The sequence below is a fragment of the Microcaecilia unicolor genome, chromosome 13 (assembly GCF_901765095.1).
Source record: "Microcaecilia unicolor chromosome 13, aMicUni1.1, whole genome shotgun sequence".
NCBI classification, from domain to species: Eukaryota; Metazoa; Chordata; class Amphibia; order Gymnophiona; family Siphonopidae; genus Microcaecilia; species Microcaecilia unicolor.
Window position 1 is genome coordinate 56,195,108 of NC_044043.1, and position 23,745 is coordinate 56,218,852.

The window sequence follows — 23,745 nt, forward strand, 5'->3', positions numbered from 1 at the left end:
GCATACATATAGGCATTCCATGAAGTGAGATTAGAATATTACTGCATTCACAGTGCAATACTGTCAGCTGCAGTCAGCAAGGCAATAAATACATATAGTGTGCTTTGCTTTTCCATCTAACTTGCTCCACAAAGGCACAGATAGTAACATAGTAGATGACGGCAGAAAAAGACCTGCACGGTCCATCCAGTCTGCCCAACAAGATAAACTCATATGTGTATACCTTACCTTGATTTGTACCTGCCTTTTTCAGGGCACAGACCGTACAAGTCTGCCCAGCAGTATTTCCCACCTCCCAACTACCAGTCCCGCCTCCCATCTCCGGCACAGACCGTATAAGTCTGCCCTCCACTATCCTCGCCTCCCAACCTCTCTTCCCTCATCTGCTCCGCCACCCAATTTTGGCTAAGCTTCTGAGGATCCATTCCTACTGCACAGGATTCCTTTATGCACATCCCACGCATGTTTGAATTCCGTTACCGTTTTCATCTCCACCACCTCCCACGGGAGGGCATTCCAAGCATCCACCACCCTCTCCGTGAAAAAAATACTTCCTGACATCTTTTTTGAGTCTGCCCCCCTTCAATCTCATTTCATGTCCTCTCCCATCTCCGGAAAAGATTTTTTTGCGGATTAATACCTTTCAAGTATTTGAACGTCTGTATCATATCACCCCTGTCAGCAGTGCTATATGACAGTGCTGGAAATAAGAGGCCAGTTCATGACAATTAAAAAAAAAGTCAGCAATAGACTATCCCATGAAGCCTACCAAAATGCCCCCCGTCACAGTTCAACCTGAAAGCTAGGGCAGCAATATAGGGAACAATGTTTTCAAATGTTCAGCTAAGGAAAAAGTTTTAGGTTAGGTCAGTGACTCCCAAACCTGGTCCTGGAGGCACCTCAGCCAGTCAAGTGTTTGGGATATCCACTATAAATATTCATGAGAGAGATTTGCATGTACTATACCTCCACTGCATGTAAATCTCTCTCATGAATATTTATGGTGGATATCCCAAAAATCTGACTGACTGGGGTGTCGCCAGGATCAGGGTTGGGAACCATTTGGGTTGGATGATCAGATTATAAAAGATTTTGAAAAATACTGCATACGTTGGACAGACTCATTACAAAACAAAAGGATAAGCATTTAGATTTCTAATTTATTATTAAATTACATAAAGTTTCTCTATACATACAGAAAATGCACATTAAGATACAATGAAATATAATTAGGTTTGGAGAAGACACCTGAAAGTGGAATGTGGAATCTGAAGAGAAGAAACCCGCACAGGGATCCGTCAGGAGGAACAGCTCTACTTGGGCTTTCTCAACCAGTCCTTCTTTTCATGCTACACCTAGAATCCTGATACCTAGAATCCTCTCTGGCCAGTTCTGTGTCCCATATCTGGAGATCACCAGAACATACTTTACAGTCTTCTCGTTTTATCCCACAACAAAAGATACTGGCACTTGAGGCTAAAGCAGGCCAATAAATAGCAGAATACTTTAGAAAGAGATGAGAAATGCTCCTATCCTCAGCAATAGGTTCTCAGATTCAGAACTAAACTATAGCAATCGGGTAAGGGGTACAGAAAAAGAATCTTTAAAGAGCTTCCACAGATGGTACTCACTTGTGCAAAACAGGCTACAGTATATACTCTTCTAAAGCACAGTGCTCTTGCTGTTGTGTCTAAATTTTACCCATCCAAAAGTATTCCCCTACAAGGAAATGCACGATTTTTCTTTTGGAATGCCAGCAAGTGTATGTGTTTTTGTTGGAGTGGGAGGGGATTTGCAAACAAAACAAAACGCTGTTCTGGAGCAGCAACGGGAACCATACAATACTGAGACATGGGTATAAAGGAGGATAAGACACATAAGCCCTTGTTTACCATCGTCACTCACACGGAATGTAAACAGGAGGATACAGCTCCATACTATAGCCCACCTTTTGTCTCTTCACACATCACAGTTTGGGGGGAAACTTATATCAGTAATTCAAGGCTGGCAAATCTTTCAGGTTCAGTATACCTAAAAGTCACAAAAAGGCCAGTTATAAACCAAGTTTTAGGGTGTCTTTAGATTATCCAACATCTGAAAAAGAAAGCATACTAAATGAGGTGGGGTCTACCAGCTGTGTACCTTTCAAGGCCAACTTGTTAAAGACTGACTAGCTCTTATTTAAATGCTGAAGTCCAAATCCAGCACAGGTCCTTCAGCTCTTATGTATCTGTATATTTCAAACAAAATTTGTATAGAGAACTTAAACAGGTACTATGCAGCTATGCTACATTGAAGGAAGAGGATGAGGGGTAGGGAGGAGACAAACAAACAACAGAATACATAAGTAGTTGCTATGTCAAAAGTAACACTCGGAGCTGGAAATATTTCCATGTGTCAACACAGGAAATTCTCTAAAGCTTAAAGCTTGAACAGAAAGAAGTTTCTCATCAATTCTAAATTCAGTATTACATTTCCAAAATCCTTCACAGAATCCTTTCAATACAACAAGCAACCAACTTTGCACCAGGCAAATTCTTAGGCCAAGGGAAGCATCATAAAGAAATTCAGGAAACCAGTTTGGTCCTAATTCTCCAAAAGAAGTGTTTTAGCTTCTTTAGATCCGATATATGCAAGTCAGCAATTCACACGCGTTCCTCAGCAAGCAGTACTGGAGATCACATGGTGCTGACACAGAGAACGCAGGGACACAAATATATCCCCAAGTCTGCAGTATATTCTGCTGCATTTCACAAGAAAAAAACCAGTTCACTCAAAACAGCTAACAAGTGAAGATCTTGGAAATGCTGCCTTGTATAATTCTCTCACTGCAATACACAATGGATAGAGTAAATCAGTCAGCTCACCGTTTTAGGAACTAATGGCTCCACTGTGTCTGACATGGCACACCCACCTAGGCTTTCTTATCCTATCCACTCAGTTGAGGGGCACCATTTAATACCCCAAAACACTACGTTTTGCTGCAACTGTTCCCTGAATGGTAGGGAGGGGGTTTTAAGATATTAAGCTGAATGAAAAGAAAAGATCAAACTAAACAGCAGTACAAACACAGCATTCAGTGCAACGCTGCAGGACTTCCTAGCCTTCCGGTCAACAGGTCTACCAAGTCTTTCCATTTTCTCACAAATATACACAGTAATCCCTGAAAAAGTGCCAAGGATGCATTCCTCTAAGAAGGATACCAAATAATTATGAACAGTTCCACAGCAGCAAGAAGAAAGAAATCTTTAGTACAAAAGCATGTCATTCTGATAACAACCAGACTCAGAAATTGTTACACGGGGCTAACAAGCAGCTCAGGACTGGGGGTGGGGTGGGGGTAAGGAGGAGGATACTTCATTGATTTAAAAATGTATTTTAAACACAGCTTCCAGTATCTATTCCCTTCAGTACAGCTCATCTTCATAACAGGAAAAAAAAATCTCACAGTAATATTTAGATAGGTCATATCATGAATGACTAAATCATACCCTTACATAATCATTCTTGTTCTACAAATATTAATAGAAACTGCTTTTTTATCAAAGGAATTTATACCTGAAAATCAACTATTTAACCTGACTGTCCCAAGGATATGTCACCATGGGAAGGGTAGAGTTCGAGTGCATGGCCCAGGGGTCTTTTCTCCCTACAACAGTGCAAGGATTCATACTATGGGAAGGGATGGTAATGCATGGCAAACATTCTCAGTAAAACTGCAATTTTTTTAACAGATTTTCTTTGGAGTTTCTTTGATTTAGCATTTGAATTTCTCTAGCATATCCCCTACATTTCTAGAATCTTTAATTACCTTAGCTAACAAATCTTTATATAAGCCTACGGCCTACAAACTGTTTCAAAGAAACCGCCTGAGAAAGATGATTAAAAAAAAAAATCTAGGAAAATGTCAAAAGGAAGTAAAAAAGAAAAAAGGAATCTTAAAAATCCTAATGTATCAAAGAGTCACACTTGATGAAGGGACAATATCCTGGAGAGCTGCATTAGACTAAGCCAATCTAAAGACACAGTGTTTACAACCCATTAGTCACACACAGCAAAGTTTGAAACCAGCACTATCTGCAATTATCATGGCTTTAGGACCAGGTTATGGGTGGGCAATTCTTTCCACGCAAGCAACTTTGGCAAAGGAGCTACAGCAAACAAAATCACTATGTAACTAAAATAATGCAGACTAGTAGGTCTCCTCTTTGCTCACGTCATGGTTAGGGGAATCCATTTTAAACGAAAACACACACCTCTTTCTCTGACATGGAGGGAATTCTCTACATAGGTATATCGATTTTCTCCCCCCCCCCCCCTTTAGTGACACTCCAGTACAACAGTACAGTTTAGATGTAAACATTGTGAAATAGCTTAATCACAATAAGGCATTGGGAGTTGTACAGAATAGCATTGCTTCTCAGGTGGCTGAGGGTAGAGGCATGCTAATATCCACCATCAGCAAGCACAAAATTGTGCCCCATCCTCTAATAAATGCTGCATCACGAGACCACCTTCTATGGAAATAAACGTGAAGAACTGAAAGCAAAACTCTCTGGCTTGGCTGGGTTCTCGCTCCAGAGGATACTTTAAACAGAACTCAATTCTTCAAAGGATGAGCTAGTCTGTTCCTGGCTTTATTACTTGTTCTTTCCCTCTTATATCTCAGTGTCTTTTCACACATGTATCACAATATTTCTTTAAATTGTTATTCTTTTTGTAGTAAAGTTTGCACATTTTTCATTAATATATATGTTTTTGCTTTTTTTTATTTTTACACTACCAGTGCAACACCTGTGCAGTGTTTAATCAGCACTCACAACAACAGATTTCAAACTCTCTTTGATTTATACTTATAGGAATGGTTAGGTAGAAATGCTTTCAAAACTTTATTGATGAATTATTTTTCACAAGGAACCCTAATATCTTTTCAATTACCTAGCGGATGTTTGTTAATACTGTTACTTTAGCTAACCAGGTCCTTGTATCTTGGCCCCTATTAAGGTGCATTTCAGAGAATGGTTTGTGAGATTGCAACAGCTGAGCTGATAAATTTCACTGAGATCCCGACCGAAACTCACTTAACAGAAGAGAATCTCTGTTACTGCTAGTGCTGCAAAACATTTAACCAGATATATGATCTATAAATATTTGAAAAAAAACATAATGCTTCAGTGTAACTGTGCAGTGCCTGATCTCGAAGTGCTGCAGGGTCACATCACAGCAGGGAGCAGGTGCTCAGCTTTTTGGATGCTGCTGAAAGGAGGGAGGGCAGTACACTTGAAATAGTTTCACAAATATGCAAAAAAATATGTCTGTTACCTAGAAGGTAAGGATTCTCAAGCAAAATCTACAGGGTGGGTCACGAGAGACGGCTGTCACGATACAGCAAATCTCTATAATGTTGCTCAGGTTTCTGAATTGTGAAAATGGGTTAAGCGGGCTGCGAGAAGCAAATACATTTTCACAGCATAATTTACAACTAATCTCTAGGGCCCAATTCACAGGCTTCCCCCCCCCCCCAGTTTGTCTATGGGAAAAGTTCTTGATCAATCAGGACCTTAATGGCTCCACACGAGTTAAAAAAATATTTAGATAAAAATATAGTACACCAGGTCAGTAACATTCCCCATTCCAGTCCAAGGTGACAAGCTGTCATACCCAATCTCCAGGACCAGAACTGCACAAGTAAAGACCAAAATGATTTAGTATTTACATAAGTAGAGTTGTTGAACAGGAGAAGTTCTGTTCTAGTTATAAACTTCCACTGCAGCTGATTCTATGGCCAGATGTCAACATAAGAGGAACAATTCCAGCCATCATTAAAATGAGCATGTCCATCAACAAGTGAAGTGGCAGTGGTCAAGCTCCAGAAGACATTTGTGCTTTTCTGGACCTTGAGCACTTGGACAGAGCTAGATCTCCTGAAAAGGGCTTAATTTAATGAGAGAGACCACATCTATTCCCACTTATAAAATGACTGTGTTACAGGCCATTTATTGTCATTAGTGCTGACGGGGATCTGGTAAACGCAATTGCTGACTCTGATCAACCCATCGCAACAAGAAACGGCGGGAGAGGAGACGGCCATTGCTTTTACTATCTTGTTTTCAAGAATCGAACAGGGACAGGATCTTAGGTAGACGGAGAAGTTTGTGTGTGAGTGTACAGTGTCTTCACGAGAAGGTAGTGCAGCTTAGGCTACAGGTCAGCACTGCTTAGTCTGCCACTACACACTTAATGACATCAGGTGATATTCCAGGCATCGGGTCTGTGGCCTTCCCTTGGGTAGAGTCAAAGTTCATGGGGTTTCCTCATCAATGGAATGCATACAGCAGCAACAGGATGGTACAGATACCAATGACAGCACCCAGGATCAGAGAGTCACGACGTTTCCTCAGGTTGATTCTCTGGATCAAGTTGTTGACTGCAGGAAACCGATCTTACAGGGGACCTTAGTTAAGGCTTTCACAGGAAAAGGCAATTTCCCCTAAACACAGCCCACTCCTTCTGAATTAGCAAATTAGTACAAGAAAATATATCAACATTTACAATACCTACATGGGGTGGGTAGAAAGATGGAAGACTGCGGAAAAGCTTATAACATAAGCCCTTCCCAGATCTACTATCCCAGGATCAGGTCAGAGAGAGTCTAATGAAGAGAAGTGAAAAGACTCGGAGAGAATGTGAAACACTAAGGCAATGCTTTCTCAGCAACAAACTAAGCCATGGAAATGGGACAGAGGCCAGGCACAATTTCAGTAAGTGGTCAATGGTATTAATATCTCAGATATTTTAGTGATAAAGCATCAATCACAATCAATGCATTGGATGTAATGCCTGAAAGAAACTCTCATGCCTCCCTCCTTCTCCATGCATACTCCCTGCTCCAGGCCAGGTTCATCATGCCAGAAAACATTTCTCTGACCTCTAATAGAGTTCGAGCCTTTGCAACCCCTGCAAACAGCACATAGCTAGGTTTCTGCAAAGACTCTCAGAAGTGCACTATAGCCAGGTCTTGAACTAATCCTAAGGTTCAGGACAAACCTAGAGCACAAGAATCTGCACAGAGGCATTAAACAAGCTGAGAATTTCCTGAAAAGATCTTACCCGATAATGGAAGTGGCCAATGTCAAGTTTCTTGCTTTGAATTTTAGAATGTTTATCATAATCTCTTTTCTTTTTTTTTAATTCTTTGTTTATTTATAATTTTTAATCAATTTACAAGTATTCACACTTAAATAGGAAAATCAGATTAAACCATTTTACAAGAATATGTTCATAGTCAAGAAATAAAAAAATTAATACATCTTGCATTAGACCACCAAATGGGGGACAAAGACCGTAAATACACTCAGGAGATGAGAATCAAAGTAAACTTTAAAGAAAACAGATTATCCACTTTATACTATCAAATCTTAACCCTGAAATCAATATTGCTTGGCTCCAACCTGTTTCATGACAGCTTTTTCTGATCTATAAATTGTTTCAAATGGTCAGGTATGAAGAATACATATTTTATACCCAAATATTTTATATTGCATTTACATGGGTAATTCAAATTAAAAGTAGCCCCCAATGACAAAGTAGCAAGTCGTAGTGCTAAAAAGTCTTTTCTTCTAGCTTGTGTCAATTTGGTAACGTCTGGGAAAAACCCAGACTTTCCCTCCATAGAAAGGAACCTGCAAATTTCTTAAAAAGCCATTTTTCTCACCAAGTCTAAATCTTGTTGGAACACAAACGATACCAGCAATGTTTGTCTCTCTGTTATAGAAGACAGAGAGGTTTCCAATAATTCTGAAACATTCAAATCTCTTTGTGGTTGTTGAGGAATCTGTAAATCTCCATTTGTTTTTTTAGTTGGTAAGTAATAGATTTTATTCACAGGCGGTATATTTCCAGAGGTAAATTTTAGATTTTCAATCAAATATCTTTTAAATATGTCCACAGAAGAATACACTGGTGTTCGAGGAAAGTTTAACAATCGAAGGTTTAATCTTCGATTGTAAATTTCAAAGTATTCAAGTCTTATTATGAATCAGTGTATGTCCTGTATCAATTTCATAGTTATTTCTTTCATTTTAGTAGTCAACATTTAAAAGGTTTATTTTCTCATTTACCTCATTTTTCATTGTTGTAAATGCAACATTTAAATTCTGTACATTTTCTGAAAGCATGTCAATCTTGCCTGTTGAAGTCTTCACAGTACTGTCCAAACGCTGGAGCGCCTCCCATATCGCCTCCAGCGTTACCTTCACAAGTGGGGCCTTAGATGTTATTGGCCTCTCCTGTAGGGCCACATTGCCCTTCGGCTCAGATGTCAGAGTAGCCCCGGCTAAGGACCCAACTCGCTGGCCCAGCAGTGGAGCGACTTCACCGACTTCCGGGGTTAACGATCCACACTCGAAGTCGAGTACTGCCGGTTGCAAAGGTGGGTAGAGCGTTGGAGGGAGACAACAAAGTGTCTATCCCAAGTTTCGGCGTCTCCTTGCGTCGATAAATCAGCGGGACCTCCTAATGCCTGCAAAGTGGATTGCTGCGTGACAAACAGTTCCATCATCTGCAGGTCGGGCGTTGAAGTTAGTGACAGCTGGGCTCCAGTCCTAACAGTCCCCTTTCTCTTAGTATGTGGCATTTCACAAGAAATATTTAGAAGTAAATTTTGCAAAGAAAAACTAAGAGAAAACACAAAACCCCAGCAGCGTTGGGCTAGTCGCACACGCGAGCAGTTGGTACCGCCACCATCTTACTCCGCCCCCCCTCTATCATAATCTCTTTTCAATTAGGAACTGATGGAAATGCTTTAGTAGGAAGGAGGATGCTGCATACTAGTCAGGAGAGAAAGACATAGTAAATGATGGAAGATAAAGACCCACATAGTCTATCTAGCCTGCCCAAAAAAGGTAGCCAGAACCGTACCTGCCACTCAATGCAGGTTACAACGCGTCATGATCAAATACTGGCATAATAACAGAAAGAGTGGGAGGGTGACCAAGGATACCAAAGACTGGAAGATGTAAGTTGGTGAAAGGAGTTTATTGCAGTACGAGTCTTCGTACTTCAATAAACTCCTTTCACCAACATACATCTTCCAGTCTTTGGTATTCCTGGTCACCCTCTCACTTTTTCTGTTGTACTGTTACTTTCCGTGGGACGTTCTGAGTTCTCCGTCTTCGGACAGATTTCTTCTTACAAATACTGGCATAACACATAGGGTAGTCACACAGTCACAGAAGAGTGGTTTTATAAGTTTGGAGAGTCATATTTATTGTCACTACTTGATTAAATCAGTAATCCGAAGCTTTGTGTATTTATATTGTTGGATGTATTTCATTGGAATTGTCATCAATAAAAATCTTGAAACTTAAAGGGAAACAAAATAAAATAATGAAGAAATTAAAAATACTTTTTAAAAAAAGTACAAAAATACCCGCACAGGAAGGCACTGCGAACGAGAAAGAAAATACGCACTGAGAACACAATGACGCATCCTCCCTGCTCCACAGTAAAACAAAGTCTGAGGAACCTGTATGTCAAGTGGGAAGGCACCAGTGCATGCACTGTGGGATGCTGCTAGAACTAAGTTAGTATCGCTAGTCAGTATCCACACCAGGCTCCATCAGATGACATCATCCAGCTGTGAGAATACAATGGCCTTGTTGCCCTCGGAGAAACTTCAGTACTCCCTGGGTGGTGATGCCATTAGAAGTGGCTGTAGGGAAAAGGCAATGCCAAGCATTGAGAAATATGGAGATGCTATGGAGCATACACACATTTCAATGATAATTTTAGAAACTACGAATAATCGTTTCCTTCTCCCCTCACAGTTAACACCATGGTGCTCTTGATGAACATGCTCAGAAGTGAAATGCATATCCAGAAAAAAAAATCATTAAAAAATCTGGAATCCAGATATAACACATTATCAAAGCTAACTAAAGACTAGATTTGATTTAGTTCAGAACTATATGAACACTAGGATTCTGTAGTCTGGTATCTGGTAGTCAGAACTTGCAATCCTTTAATGGTTGCTGGGTACAGAATAATTATGCTCACACAGAGAACAGTATCACTAAGAAATAATTAACTGATTAAGTATTTTCTCTGTGTGTGTGGGGAACACGAAGCTGGGTTTGCACACAATATAAGAATGCCGCATGTGAAAGGCTTCCAGTTACTCCCAAGACGAGTCACATTAGAAGCAGTAACTTGAACGCAAGTCTCCATAACCCTATTGCAACCACTTAAGTCATGTAATGTGCCACTGGCAGCCCTAATGTTCTCAAACACGTAGCTACAAATGTAAATGCAGGGAAGCTGCTTCAGAAAGTATACAGAAAGGATACTGGCCAAGGTGTTCATTTTGCTTTGTATTGTCTTCAACATCCCCCTCTGTGATGTCATATTTTCTTTTGTTGCCATAGCAATGCTGCAAAAAAAAAAAAAAAAGCATTGGAGGGTAGTTGAGGCAAATCTGCAGACTAGGTACACTGCTACAGAGAAGTCAAGGTGTGCAGAAGTGGCTCAGTGAGATGAATAAGCCACAATGGCTTTCACACATCTGCACTCATTTTTACCCCATACTACGGTGGTTCCCAAACCTGGTTCTGGAGATACCCCAGCCAGTCAGGTTTTCAGTATATCCACAATGAATATTCATGGAGATAGATTTGCATGCAGTGGAGGCAGTACATGCAAATCTCTCTAATGAATATTCATTGTGGGTATCCTGAAAACCTGACTGGCTGGGGTGCCTCCAGGACCAAGTTTGGGAACTACTGCCATACTGCATAATATGAGCCTGTGCACAGCTTGTGTGCTCCAGTTCAAACACTACAGAGGTTGCTGTTAATCATTTTTCGTATTAGACAAAAGTGTAACAGGGAACCACATGTTATGCCATCGAAGAAACTGATGAATCTGTGCTGTTCAGACCCAGCAATTAGGACATGTGCTAGGTAAGGTGGTCACTAAACATTTCAAAACACCACAAACACTTGCAAACTGCTGCTTAAGTTATTACAGTTCCCACAATGGAGGAGCAGCTGCATGCTGCCATTTCCAAAATAGATATTTGCACTGGATTGCAAGGCTGCTTATAAGAGACACTTCTTTTAGTTTATACCACTCCAGAAAGGAATCCATAGGATTAATAATCTGGGTTTTAAAATTATCCCTAGAGTTATTCTTATCCTCATAAGGATGATTCCTGCGCGGCAAATGAGAAGAAGCCCACAGGAATTGAAAGGGCTTCCTCATTTGCTGTGCCAGGAATTGCTAGCATGGTTTAGTAAAAGAGGACCTTATACTTTTACAATGTGACATATCCGCAGCATTTGATGCTGTGGACTATTCTAAGTTGTTATACAGAATGAGTGAGTTGGGTGTCCATGGTAGTAGCATCCTGAACTGGTCTGGGGAGTTTTTATTTCAGCATTATGGCAGTCCCACTTGTAGTGTACCCCAGGGCTTGCCACTTTTGCCCTTATTGTTTAATATTTGAAAACTTTGGGAATTGATTTACCTGTGTTGAGTGCCTTTATTTATTCTCTTTCTTTCTTTCTTATATCCCCCAGTTATCCAAAAACAAGTCTGGTTCAATGTGGCTTACAACTGTCTGTTACATTCTTTTTGTATTTACCATTACATACCATACTTATTTTCTCATATGCTAATGATATTTTTCTTCTTTGAACTGCTTTAGATAAGTTTGAAGACACATTAACATCTTTAAAGCAAATTACTGGAAGGACAAATTTGTGGGGTTACATTTCATAAAAAAGGTTTTGAAATTTGAAGATAAATCTAAAATTCTTGGAATCTTAATTGATTCTAATCTAACTTTCGAACCTCAAATTAATGCTCTGGTGAAAAAATTCTTCTTTTGATTTAGACAGTTGAGGGCAATTCAATCAGTGTTGAGTCCTTAGGGTTTTAGAAGTATCGCTCAGGCTATACTGCTTCAATTAAATTCAATTCTTGTATACCGCTAATATCCCCTTTCCAGGGTTCAGTGCGGTTTACATTCTAAGTGAGTCAAAAGCAGATAGTGTAAGTGTGAGGTATGAGAAACATTAGAGACTATTGGTGTAATACATGAGACTAAAACCATTAAAGGAAATGATAATGGATGATACTAGGATGTAGAAGTCATGATGGATTATTATGAAGCTGTCTTTGGGAAGAGAAAGGTTTTTAGCCTCTTCCTGAAGTTGACGTAGCTATTTTCTGTTCTGATGGGAATAGGTAGAGAGTTCCATATTTTGACTCCAAGTACAGGGAATAAAGAGCTGAAAATCTTCTGATTTTGAATTATCTTTTGAAATGGTGATGCTAGCATTAGTTGTCGTTTCAGTCTGTTAGACTGGACCACATATAGTGAAGTGCTCTTAGTCAGCAGTTCAGAAGTGAAGCCCTATAAGATAGTCTTTCTGTTATGGGAAGCCAGCGCAGTTTGTTTAGATGAGTTGAAACACTAGTATATCTATTCAATCTGTATATTATTCTTGCAGCTGTATTCTGTATGATTTGCAGTTTTTTTTTTTTTTTTAATTTTTATACTAACACTTAATACCAATAGAAATAAAACAAAATAAAACATGGAAAAGAAAATAAGATGATACCTTTTTTATTGGACATAATACATTTAGCGGTTAGCTTAGCAGAGTTTAAAAAGGGGTTAGATGGTTTCCTAAAGGACAAGTCCATAAACCACTACTAAATGGACTTGGGAAAAATCCACAATTCCAGGAATAACATGTATAGAATGTTTGTATGTTTGGGAACCTTGCCAGGTGCCCTTGGCCTGGATTGGCCGCTGTCGTGGACAGGATGCTGGGCTCGATGGACCCTTGATCTTTCCCAGTGTGGCATTACTTATGTACTTATATTTCTTGATTAGCTTTCGAAGGTTGCCCTTCTTCATCAGATCGGAAATAAGCAAATGTTGGAAAATGACAGTATATATAAGTGAAACATCTAAACATTTCAGTGACAGTCTAACAGGATGGGGGTGGATAGGTGAGAGACAGGAAGAGTCGGGTGGATGAGGGACAGGGAGATATGCATGGAGACAGGAGGGTGACAAACCAGTATAATTTTATGGTTTATAATGGGCTAGAAAACCCAGATCTTTGTTAAGTCCTGTCTGGTGGGTGTCAAAATATTTAATCATTCTGACTTCAAAGGTCTTATGTTCCTGTTGTTTTAAAGTTCCCTTTCAGGATTCTTACCATGAAATCACTGGTACAGTGTTCTGATTTTTTTTTTTGTTACATTTGTACCCCGCGTTTTCCCACTCATGGCAGGCTCAATGTGGTTTACATGGGGCAATGGAGGGTTAAGTGACTTGCCCAGAGTCACAAGGAGCTGCCTGTGCCGGGAATCGAACTCAGTTCCTCAGTTCCCCAGGACCAAAGTCCACCACCCTAACCACTAGGCCACTCCTCCACTCCATTTGTAAAGTGCTGCCCCACAGGCGTGACATCTTTATTGGTACTAGCATTTTTCATATGGTGTCTATGTAAATTAAATCTCTTCTTTAGCATCTGACTTGTTTCTCCAATGTACATAGACTCCATATGAAAAATGCTAGTACCAATAAGGGAAAGGGGACTTGATATACCGCCTGAGGTTTTTTTTGCAACTACATTCAAAGCAGTTTACATGTATTCAGGTACTTATTTTGTACCAGGGGCAATGGAGGGTTAAGTGACTTGCCCAGAGTCAGAAGGAGCTGCAGGGGGCACTGCAGTGGACTAACTGATGCACTAACTGAATGGAAAAAGGCATGTAGTGGTCACTAACCACCTCTCACCCCGAAAAAAACAACTTTAAAAACTTTTGTTTTTTTAAAAAATTTTTTATATAGAGTATGGGTGAAGGACCTTCTTCGCTATGCCTCTGTCCCTGCGATGGCAGTTGGGGACGTCCAAAATGTGGATGTTTGTGAGAAGGACATCCATGCCTGGATGTTTCTGTGAGAAGGATGTCCATGCCTGCTATGCCTCTGACACCCCCTTTATTTAATTGGATTTTAGATCACAAGTAGCAACAGTGGGATTTGAATCGGCCACCTCTGGATTTCAAAACCAGTGCTCTAACCACCAGACCAGACCACTCCTCCAGGCCACTCCATTGAAATCTGGCTGTCCCTGTGGGGGGGGGGGGGGGGCAGTTGAGGACATCCAAAATGTTTGAAAGGATGCCCACACCTTCGTTATGCCTCCGCTGACAAACACATACCTCCCCCCCCCCCCCCCCAGGGGCATGGATGTCCTTCTCACAGAAACATCCTGGCATGGACATCCTTCTCACAAACATCCACATTTTGGACGGCCTCAACTGCCATCACAGGGACAGAGGCATAGCGAAGGACGTCTTCAACTGCCGTCGCAGGGACGGAGGCATAGAAATATCCAGTGTACCTGAATGTAACTCACTTGAGCTACTACTGAAAAAGGTGTGAGCAAAATCTAAATAAATAAATAGCAAAGGACATCCTCAACTGCTGTCGCAGGGACAGAGGCATAGCGAAGGAGGTCCTTCACCCATACTCTAAAAAAAGAAAAGAAACCCCTCCGAAGGGACACCACCTTGTAAGTGGTGGAGGGGCTTCCGTGTTTCAATGACTCAGAGGGCTACGCTGAAGGGTTACCCATATCACACAGGCCTCTGAGGAGAAACCAGACAAAGAGTGTCCCAAATTAGGGAGAGGGGAAAGATGGTGACCTGAAGCTCGTACACTCAACGGCCCAGCTGTCCTCTGAAGTTCAGTTTTTGTTCACTTGAAATTTCCTCTCTGCATTGCAGTTGCCTTAACAGAGGAAGGGGACAATGGGGGGGGTCAGCCGCCGACCACCAGCGTTTTGTCCCCTGTGCAGCAAGTGTGGGACCGCTGTGTGACGAGCTGCCCATAGATGACTGGGTTGATGAGTCCTTTGATTAGCGCCGACGAAGGAGCGTCGATGTTCTTGGACCTGGAAACAACTTCATCGCTCAAAAATCATTTAACCACCATGCCCAAAGGAGTGGAGGAGTGAGTTAGGAGTTTATGCTAAAACGGAAGTCGTTTACAGCTGAACCCATGTCGGCGGTTTTACTCCTAAACCCTTAAGAGTTATCAGCTTGGAGTTTTTGGCTCCCATGGAGGTTGCATTGAATGTCATCTGGAGGGTGCTCCAGGACCTGACGGTGGTAGAGAATGACTTTGCTTCAGATATAGTCTTGTTAATGAGCCACATGGATAATCTAATCAAATCCTTTGAGAATATACAGCAAATGAAGTTCTACTGAAGTAGGAAACGGTTAAGATTTGAAAATGATAAAAGACCAGAAAAATGTGAACAAAATGAATATTGTTACAGATGATTAATATTGAGATTGTTGTTTTCCCAGAGTTCCGGGTATGACTCAATGTTTTTTTTCCTCTGAAATGATTCCTCTTAATATATTAATTCAAAAGGAGTGAAGCCTGTGACTCTGGGATTACTTTAATCAGCGGGAATTGGATTGGAGATTCAAGGGTTTGTATTGTTAAACAATTTCTGGTTTTAAAAGGGAAAAAAAATGAAATCAGGTGTATTACTTACACTAATATTGGACAATAAGTATGTTTCCAATGAAATTGACGGACTATGCACCGTTATGGTCTTGAAGAAACCAACCAGATGATCAATGTGGAATAATGATTTAGATAAATAATAATTGGGGATAATCAGGTTAATACCACGTTTTCTTTGTTTGCTGTTGTTTAAATTGATCTCCTTGTCTTGTTTCACTCTCCCTATTTATTTTGTGGTCTAAGAAAGAGAAAGATTGTATAAAATCCATTTATCTTGTTGAGATTGTTTTCTTCTAATATTGTTTTAATGTACAATCATCTCTGTTTTACTGTTTTGCAAGTGATACTTGTAAAATGAAAAAATTATAAATAAATGATTAAAAAAAAAAAAAGAAAAGAAAAAAGTTTTTAAAGTTGTTTTTTTCAGGGTGGGAGGTGGTTAGTGACCACTGGGGGAGTCAGGGGAGGTCATCCCCGATTCCCTCCGGTGGTCATCTGGTCATTTAGGGAACATTTTTGTGGCTTGGACGTAAAAAAAAAGGACCAAGTAAAGTCGGCCAAGTGTTCGTCAGGGACGCCCTTCTTTTTTCCATTATCGCTTGAGGATGCCCATCTGTTAGGCACGCCCCAATCCCACCTTCGCTATGCCTCCGACACGCCCCTGGGAACATTGGTCATCCCTGTGAAGGGAAGCAGTTGGGGACGCCTAAAATCGGCTTTCGATTATGCCGATTTGGGTGAGCCTGAGAGAAGGACGCCCATCTCCCGATTCGTATCGAAAGATGGGCGCCTGTCACGGTTGTGCCCAGGTTCCTTGCTTACAGACACCTTGGCCCCCCGGTGGTTAAACCTGGCAGGTGCTGGGAACTGATGGCTTACCATTTCCCATGTTCCAGAAGATATGCTGGTCCGGTCCGGGCCTTCCAGAGTGTTTTGGGAGTTTTTTTGGAACCAAGCAGTACCCGTACTTAGTGAACTCCCTTGTAGGTTGCCTTTATTAACCACCTGGGTAGGTCTCTAGTTTGCCTTGCAACAGAGGTCCTCAGCGGTGTTTCCTTTGGTGAGAGTTGTTGCAGTGCGTCTGTGCTATTTTTTCCCCTTTTGTGTCTTTTTCCCTGCTTGTCTCCTGGATTATTCTCCTGCCTGCTGCCTACCCAGACCTGGTTTGTTTCTGGACTATTCTTCTGCCTGCTGCCTGCCCAGACCTGGCTTGTTGTTGGATTATTCTTCTGCCTGCTGCCTGCTCAGACCCGGCTTGTTTCTGGACTATTTGTCTGCCCGCTGCCTACTTGGGACCCCAGCATGTTTCTAGTGTGACCTGCTGTTTGTCAGCCAGCTGCTGTGTCCTGCAGTTCGTCCTGTCTGGGAAGTCCTGCCGGCCGCTTGCAGCCAGGAGCTCAACTCCTGGTGAAGGGCGGCTAAGTGTAGGTGAAGCCTTGCCTTGTCTTGTGTTTGGGTGATTCTCCTGCCGCTGCCGCCTCTCGGCAGTGGTCCAAGGGCTCACTATCAAGAGGTTCGCCAGGAAACCTGACAGCGCCCTTCTCTTTCGAAAATAAGCCTGATGGTGTTTTTTCAAACTTGCACTGATTTTAACTTTGTAATTCCTAGTGGTCTTATATTTGTACTCTGCTGTGAACTGTAAAGTAATTACCAGAATGTATTATTGTAATGTATTGTATTTATATTTGATCATAACTTGTTCATATAGTTAAACAACAAGAAACATGAAAAAAACATGTGTGCATTCAAAAGTATAATTCCAAATGGCAACACCAAGAAAAATGGGATTAAATGGTTTTAACTGATGCTAGTTTATTTAAATTTAGCTCACACCTTTTCATCGATAGCTCAATGCAAGTTAAATACAGGTACATTAGTTATTTAACAAGTCTTCTGGGAACTAGCTTGCATCTGAGGCAACAGAAGGTGAAGTGACTTGCTCAAGAAGTTCTGATGAACCTGACTGATCTCCACACACCACTATAATGAAGTATAACATTGTAACAAAAAAAACTTACAAATTCCTATACCCAGTCTTACCTTATCGTTTCTTCTATTAGTCGATCAGAACTGTGGGTACAAAGGAAAACAAAAGACAAGTTAAAGTGTGTGAATGAAAACACAGGGAGAAATGGTTTCTTCAGCCTCCCTTTATGCATTCGGTTTGGTGAGCTGATGCTTTGGTACCTGTCGTGTTTTTGTGAAGAATAAGATTTTCTTTTCATATTCATTTAGATCATTTAGATTTCCTCTATGGCATAACTATGTAAAGAAGTTACACTTCATAAGTTACAGATCAACTCTATACAAACATTCCAAAGCCTGAAAATATAATGCATGTGAAAACCCAACACATAAAGAATTCAAAATAAGCTTGAACTTCATCACTGGAGATCCTCTGTAAGAAGTGACCTGCTGTAGGAGGGGAATCTTCCTCAGAGGAGCAACATCCAGTGGGAATATCTGCCATAAGGCTTCTCCCAGGAAAAGAGTGGTCAAAAATGTTTGCCAGAGGGATGCTCCCACCTGCCTGAGCTTTAGCCAGCCCCTTCCACTAATATTACTATGGGTCCTCCACAAGAGGAGTCATGCCACTGGGACATGAGTTGGGGTTGACTCCAGGGATCATTCCTGAAGGGATGAACCAAAAGGGTGTGCACTTCGCTGGAAGCTCCTTTTGTGGTCACCAGGAGAATCTATGGTTGTCTATTTTAAATCCAGTAAGAGGTGATTTCTTGGCCACTGTGGGGAAAGAATCGTGGTAATCAAATTTTCTTCCACTCCCAGTGATCGACAGTCTTAGCTATTCCCCTTTGGTTTAGTCAATTTCTTTCTCCCCTTTTGCTAATACCAATGCTTGTTGGTTGTTTTTGCTCCATGCAAGAGGGATAAGTAAGGAAGGGGATACCTTTGCTTTTGTAATGGTCTGGGGATATTATTTTGAGGTCCATTGTTTTACTCTGCAAACACAGTCCATTCCAGCAACTTAGAGGTGTGCTGCCAAAGCACTTAGACTTGCAAAGTTGCATAGGAACCTATGAAACTTTGTAAGTCTAAGTGCTTTGATAATGAGCCCCTTAGTGAGAGTGATGGGGAGAATCAGGCTTTAGTTGGGATTCATACTAATGCATTTTTTTTCAGTTACTACAATTACTTATGTCGCTATTCTTTTATATGTTAATAAGCTATTATAACATGTCAAGTGTGGCTCGTCCCATACAGGTGGGAGTAAAATGAATCCAAATGGAGCGGATGTAACATGGGGGGGGAAGAGATGAGCTGGCAACGACACTGCTTTGATGTAGAGGCTGCACAATACATTCAACTGTGGCACTTCCATGAACCACACACATCAGATAACAAGCTACCTGCCAGTTCATAATGTTTATTTATTTTATAGGGTAATGAAAATTTTGTGAGGCAGTAATAAAAAACAAAGCTTGCAACTTATGGACATCAGTTTAATGAAATCATATTTACTGATTCAGCTTTAAGTTTTGCAGCTGGTTCTTCGCTGCTTTCATGAAAGGACTTATAATGAGCACCACACAGAGCTTGGTCACACTAATCTAATACATACAGGATTTATCTACTGCACAAATCCCAACCAGTAGTCTGAGGCGGCTTACAACACAAGAAGCCCAAACAATATATATGGGAAATTACATCAGACACAAAATAGTACATTAGACAATTTAAAAATAACATCAAGGTTCAAGATACTCTAAAACTTAAATAAAGTTTTCAGTTTCCTGAAAAACTGAAGATAATTCGACTCAGTAGGTAGAGTCGTCGTGCGGTTTCTGTACCGACAGCGTTTTTTGGAGCATGACAACTCTACTTACAATAGAGGCACTACATCCTGACCGTGTGGTCAAGGCTATATTTCTATGAAAACTATAACTAGGATTTTCTGACCCCTGAGGCAGGCATTTATAAGCTAAAACACGGGTCATTTCTATAATAAAAAGGACATTGATTATCTCAATCCTGAAGGCCCAGCCAGGTTGCTTCTTTTTTGTATGCTGTTTTACCCTCTCTTTTGTGATACTGGGAATTGGGCAACATACATACACACACAGCACACACACACTGCAGCTATTGGAACTGCTTCTCCCACAGAAATGAACTGTGGCATTTTCTAGAGGGGCTTCCTTTCTATTCTGCCTCCCACCACAAGCAAAACCTTCACTTCTACAGCACAGACAGAAACTTCCTTTAGATTACCTCCTCCCTTCCTGTGACAAGAGCTGCCTTCCAGTCCTCCTTCCCCACTGCCTTCCTATTGGCTGGATTCTACCTACAGTCTCTGCAGCAAGTTACAATGGATGGGATCACACACAGATTTCTTTTTCTTTTCTTTTCGTGGGGGAGGGGGGGGGGGAGACAAGAGAACTGAAGATAGAGGTTTTAAACTGAGAAAAATATCCAGACATATTATCCATTATTCTACCTTCTGAACATTAATATAAAATTTTTGACAACTTCTGAAATAAGCCAGAGAGTTGGCAATCCTAACCACATGTAACAGCCCCCCCCCCCCCCCAAAAAAAAAAAAAAAAAAACTTGTGGCCACAAAATACATGAAAAGTTGCCAATAGTTTAACCTGGCTCTGCTCCAGCAACTGATATTACTTGGCAATACACATACCACGATTTGGGTTTCTGCCAGGTACTTGTGACCTGGCTTGGCCACTGTTTGGAAAATAGGTTACTGGGTTAGATGGACCATTGGTCTGACCCAGTATGGCTACTCTTATGTTCTTATGCATGGGGAGGGGGCGTGATTAGGAAAGAACTAATCTCCCTGTTTTTACAGTTTATTACCAAAGGTTTAGCAACATAATTAGTGAAATATTTTAACACAGAAGGTAGCCCTAGGATCAAATGATGAAACAATGGTAAAGATAACTCCTCTGCTGTACTACAGCTTTTTGTCAACGACCAGCTGACCTGAGCAATCTGCCATCCACATTTCAAGTCATCAATCAATCCGAGCTATAAACAGACTATGAATGCTGGCAGAGTCCACAAGATTGCTCATCAGGTTTCAATCCACGTGCTGAAGGGCTTTCCAACCCAACCACAGGGATGTCCCGGGCTGGGATGACAAGGATCAGAAGCAGAGCAAAAATCTGCCAGTGTCATCATTTCCTGCACTACTGAACACACTTTCATTCCGCCTCCCTCAGACACTGAGTCACAGCTGCACTTCAAGGGGGATGGACAGAAATTTGCAAAATCAATACATCTGCTTTCCCGGAGAGGCTTCTTCTTTCAAGCTTAACAGATTTAACCCACCCTAGCAAGTCCCAGCTAGATTTCTGCACCTCAGCCTGCCACACTCCACTGTCACAGTTCATAAAATTATTTACCGTGAGGCCCCAGGATACATGACAGACCTCATCGAACTGCCAACCAGAAATACCATAAAATCAGCACGATCATACGTAAACCTCCACTACCCAAGCAGCAAAGGACTCCTAAAGACTTACCTGTTCAAAAAGGCATACTCAAACGACTCAACCTAAATGCTTAACCCCGCAACACAACAATGTAAATGCTCATATTGGCCATAACCTACTCTTCCCCTTGACCCCCAATATGTCTATCAATTCTTATCATTAGTCTGTCACAACCTCACTTTGTATCTGTTCATGCTGGTATTGGTGTCTGCCACTACGGCACTATGTAAGCCACACTGAGCCTGCAAATAGGTGGGAAAATGTGGGATACAAATGCAACAAATAAATAAAACAAATACAAATCCACTTATGCATCCAGCTTCCTACTTAAGCGCACAACTGAGACAATCAGTTTTGATCCTGGGACCTTGCTTTTACCACAAAACAGCACAGATATGAGCCAAGACCTTGCTTTTACTGTGCAGTGAGGTTTACTCTTTTTCTGCAACATGTTTAACAGGTACGTAATACACTACAGTACTGTGGGGTCCTTTTACAAAGGCGACCTAAACATTAGAGATGCCCATATATTCCTAAGGGCGTCTCTAGCGTTTAGCGCACAGTGTGGCATTACTTATGTAATCATTAGCACATGCTAAAAATGCTAGCAAGGCTTTGTAAGAGGACCCCTGTATTTTTATTCTTCCCCTTCAGATCTGTAGAACATCACTTCTGAAATGGCCAGTCATAAAAAGGAAAAAAAGTTGTTTTTCCTATAGAACAGAAAGTTGACGCTTTAACAAAGAAAAACATTAAGCACAAAATTTTACAAAACAATTTTATAATTGTTGTTTACCAGTTGCATTGCTACTTAGTATATAGTACAGTACTCTTTCTGTATTTGTCTTATTTTACAGTATAGTATGATGATTACAATATGTTTTTAGTACTCCAATCCTGCTGCAGAATGTGCAATAGTGCTGATGATAAAGAATTTTTGAAAAATCGGGAACTCTATGCCTTTGTTTATGAATTGTTTCAGCAGTTACCATTGTTTTCTGTATAATCTACGAGTGAGGTGATTAAATTTGCAGATGACAAAAAACTATTCAAAATTGTCAAAACACATGAGGACTGTGAAAAATTGAAGGAAGACCTTAGGAAACTGGAAGACTGGGCATCCAAATGGCAGATGAAATTTAAAGTGTGAAAAAGCAAACACCAGGCTACAGACCCTGATCTCACACAGACTGAGAATAGTTTGCATTGCTGGACGAAACAGCTCTGCTGTTCTTAAGAAGCAGATGATCCAGCTTAAAAAGATATCCTTTTCTGTGTCCTTTAAAAAAAAAAAAAAAAAAAAAAGCCTATTTTCTTTCCTGTGACAAAATAAAGTGAGGAAACAACTTTAAAAGGACAAGGAATTCTTTTGAAAGAAAAAAAAAATACGAAAAATAAAAATATCTATTTTCTTTCCTGTGAGAAAAAAAAAGTTACGGTGCACATGCGCGCCTAAATTCTGTTAAGGCGATAGGGGGGGTAGTGTCGGGGTTCTTTTTTTTTTAATGTCACTCCCTATCACATGACCCCATCCAAGAAGGCAGCTAGTAGTGGAAACAGGAAGTAATGTGATGCAGACAGTGGTGGCCGCCATCTTGAAAAGGGACGTGTCTAAATCACTCCCTGTGACATCACCAAAAGGGACAGGGTTTAGGGTGAGGCTATGAAAAAGGGCATGGTTTGGGGCGGGGATATGGAAATAAGGCAGGGCAGGGGGAATGATTATGCAATACAGTCTGGGCTTAGGTGGGGTCAAGATGTCATAACCTTTCGGAAACTGCTGAAAACCCACCTTTTCAACCAAGCTTACCCAAATGGTCTAACAAACTTATGTACCCATCCACTCAACACCCAACCAAGCCTTAAAGACAATGAACTAGACCCCCTCCCCAAAGTCTTCCCACAACCTCTTCCCTCCCCCTACTCTTTTACAACAAATCCCCCAACTAAATACAACTCATCCCCTCCCTACCTCTCCCACCTCTACTACCCCTTCTCTTGTTCTATCACCTAACTACTTTTACCATTCTACGTTACTACAGCTTGTACTTCTCTCTGTAATACATTGAAACCCTATCTACTATGTAAGCCGCATTGAGCCTGCCATGAGCGGGAAAGCGCGGGGTACAAATGTGAGAAATAAATAAATATCCAGTGACAACATCTAAGGGGTGGGGAGTGGGCATGGTTTCACTTCTGATGGGCTGAAAACTCATAAGTGGGCCTGTCATCTGTCAAAGTCAATTAAATTTGACAAAGGCTAGTAAGGTACACTACTACTGTAGATGCTATGCTTTGCTGTTTTTCATATTCTATAATAGGAAGGGGAGGGGGATTGGGCATTTCTTAAACATGGCAATGGGGCACTTCATGTATTTCGTATGTTTTTTATGCTATGCATGTGGCAATAGTTCTCCCCTTTTGTGCTGTTCTCCTTTTGTGGTTTGTTTTTCTATGTAAACTAATAAAAATTGATTGATATTTTTAAAAAAAAGTCTGTAGGCCAGAAAGGTGAAAATCATTAGGTCACGTTTGACAGTACATCCCAACAGCATCTTTTGCAACATAATTCTGTCAATAGTTATCAACTTGGGCTACCATTAAGATGGGTTATTTTATCACAAGTCCTGCTATTTTAGCACAGGGTCTCATGACTTGTGGTAAAGTGATCTGTCTTAACAATATCCCACTTTGATAACTTCCTTCCTATACTTAGAG

The 23,745-nt window shown here is 40.9% G+C and overlaps 1 protein-coding gene across 3 annotated transcripts in view; it reads right to left on the bottom strand.

Moving 5' to 3' along the window:
• Window positions 1-1,140: 1,140 nt before the first annotated feature.
• The window catches only part of GOSR1 (golgi SNAP receptor complex member 1), a 66,430-nt gene continuing 43,825 nt past the window's right edge, over window positions 1,141-23,745 (bottom strand). For all 3 annotated transcript variants that reach the window (XM_030222313.1, XM_030222312.1, XM_030222314.1), the window contains exons 7-9: window positions 17,603-17,632; window positions 10,347-10,429; window positions 1,141-6,442 (exon numbers count right to left, since the gene is read on the bottom strand). In XM_030222313.1, coding sequence (XP_030078173.1) covers window positions 6,318-6,442; window positions 10,347-10,429; window positions 17,603-17,632 — 238 coding nt within the window. In that variant the 3' untranslated portion in view covers window positions 1,141-6,317. The remainder of the gene's footprint in view (window positions 6,443-10,346; window positions 10,430-17,602; window positions 17,633-23,745) is intronic.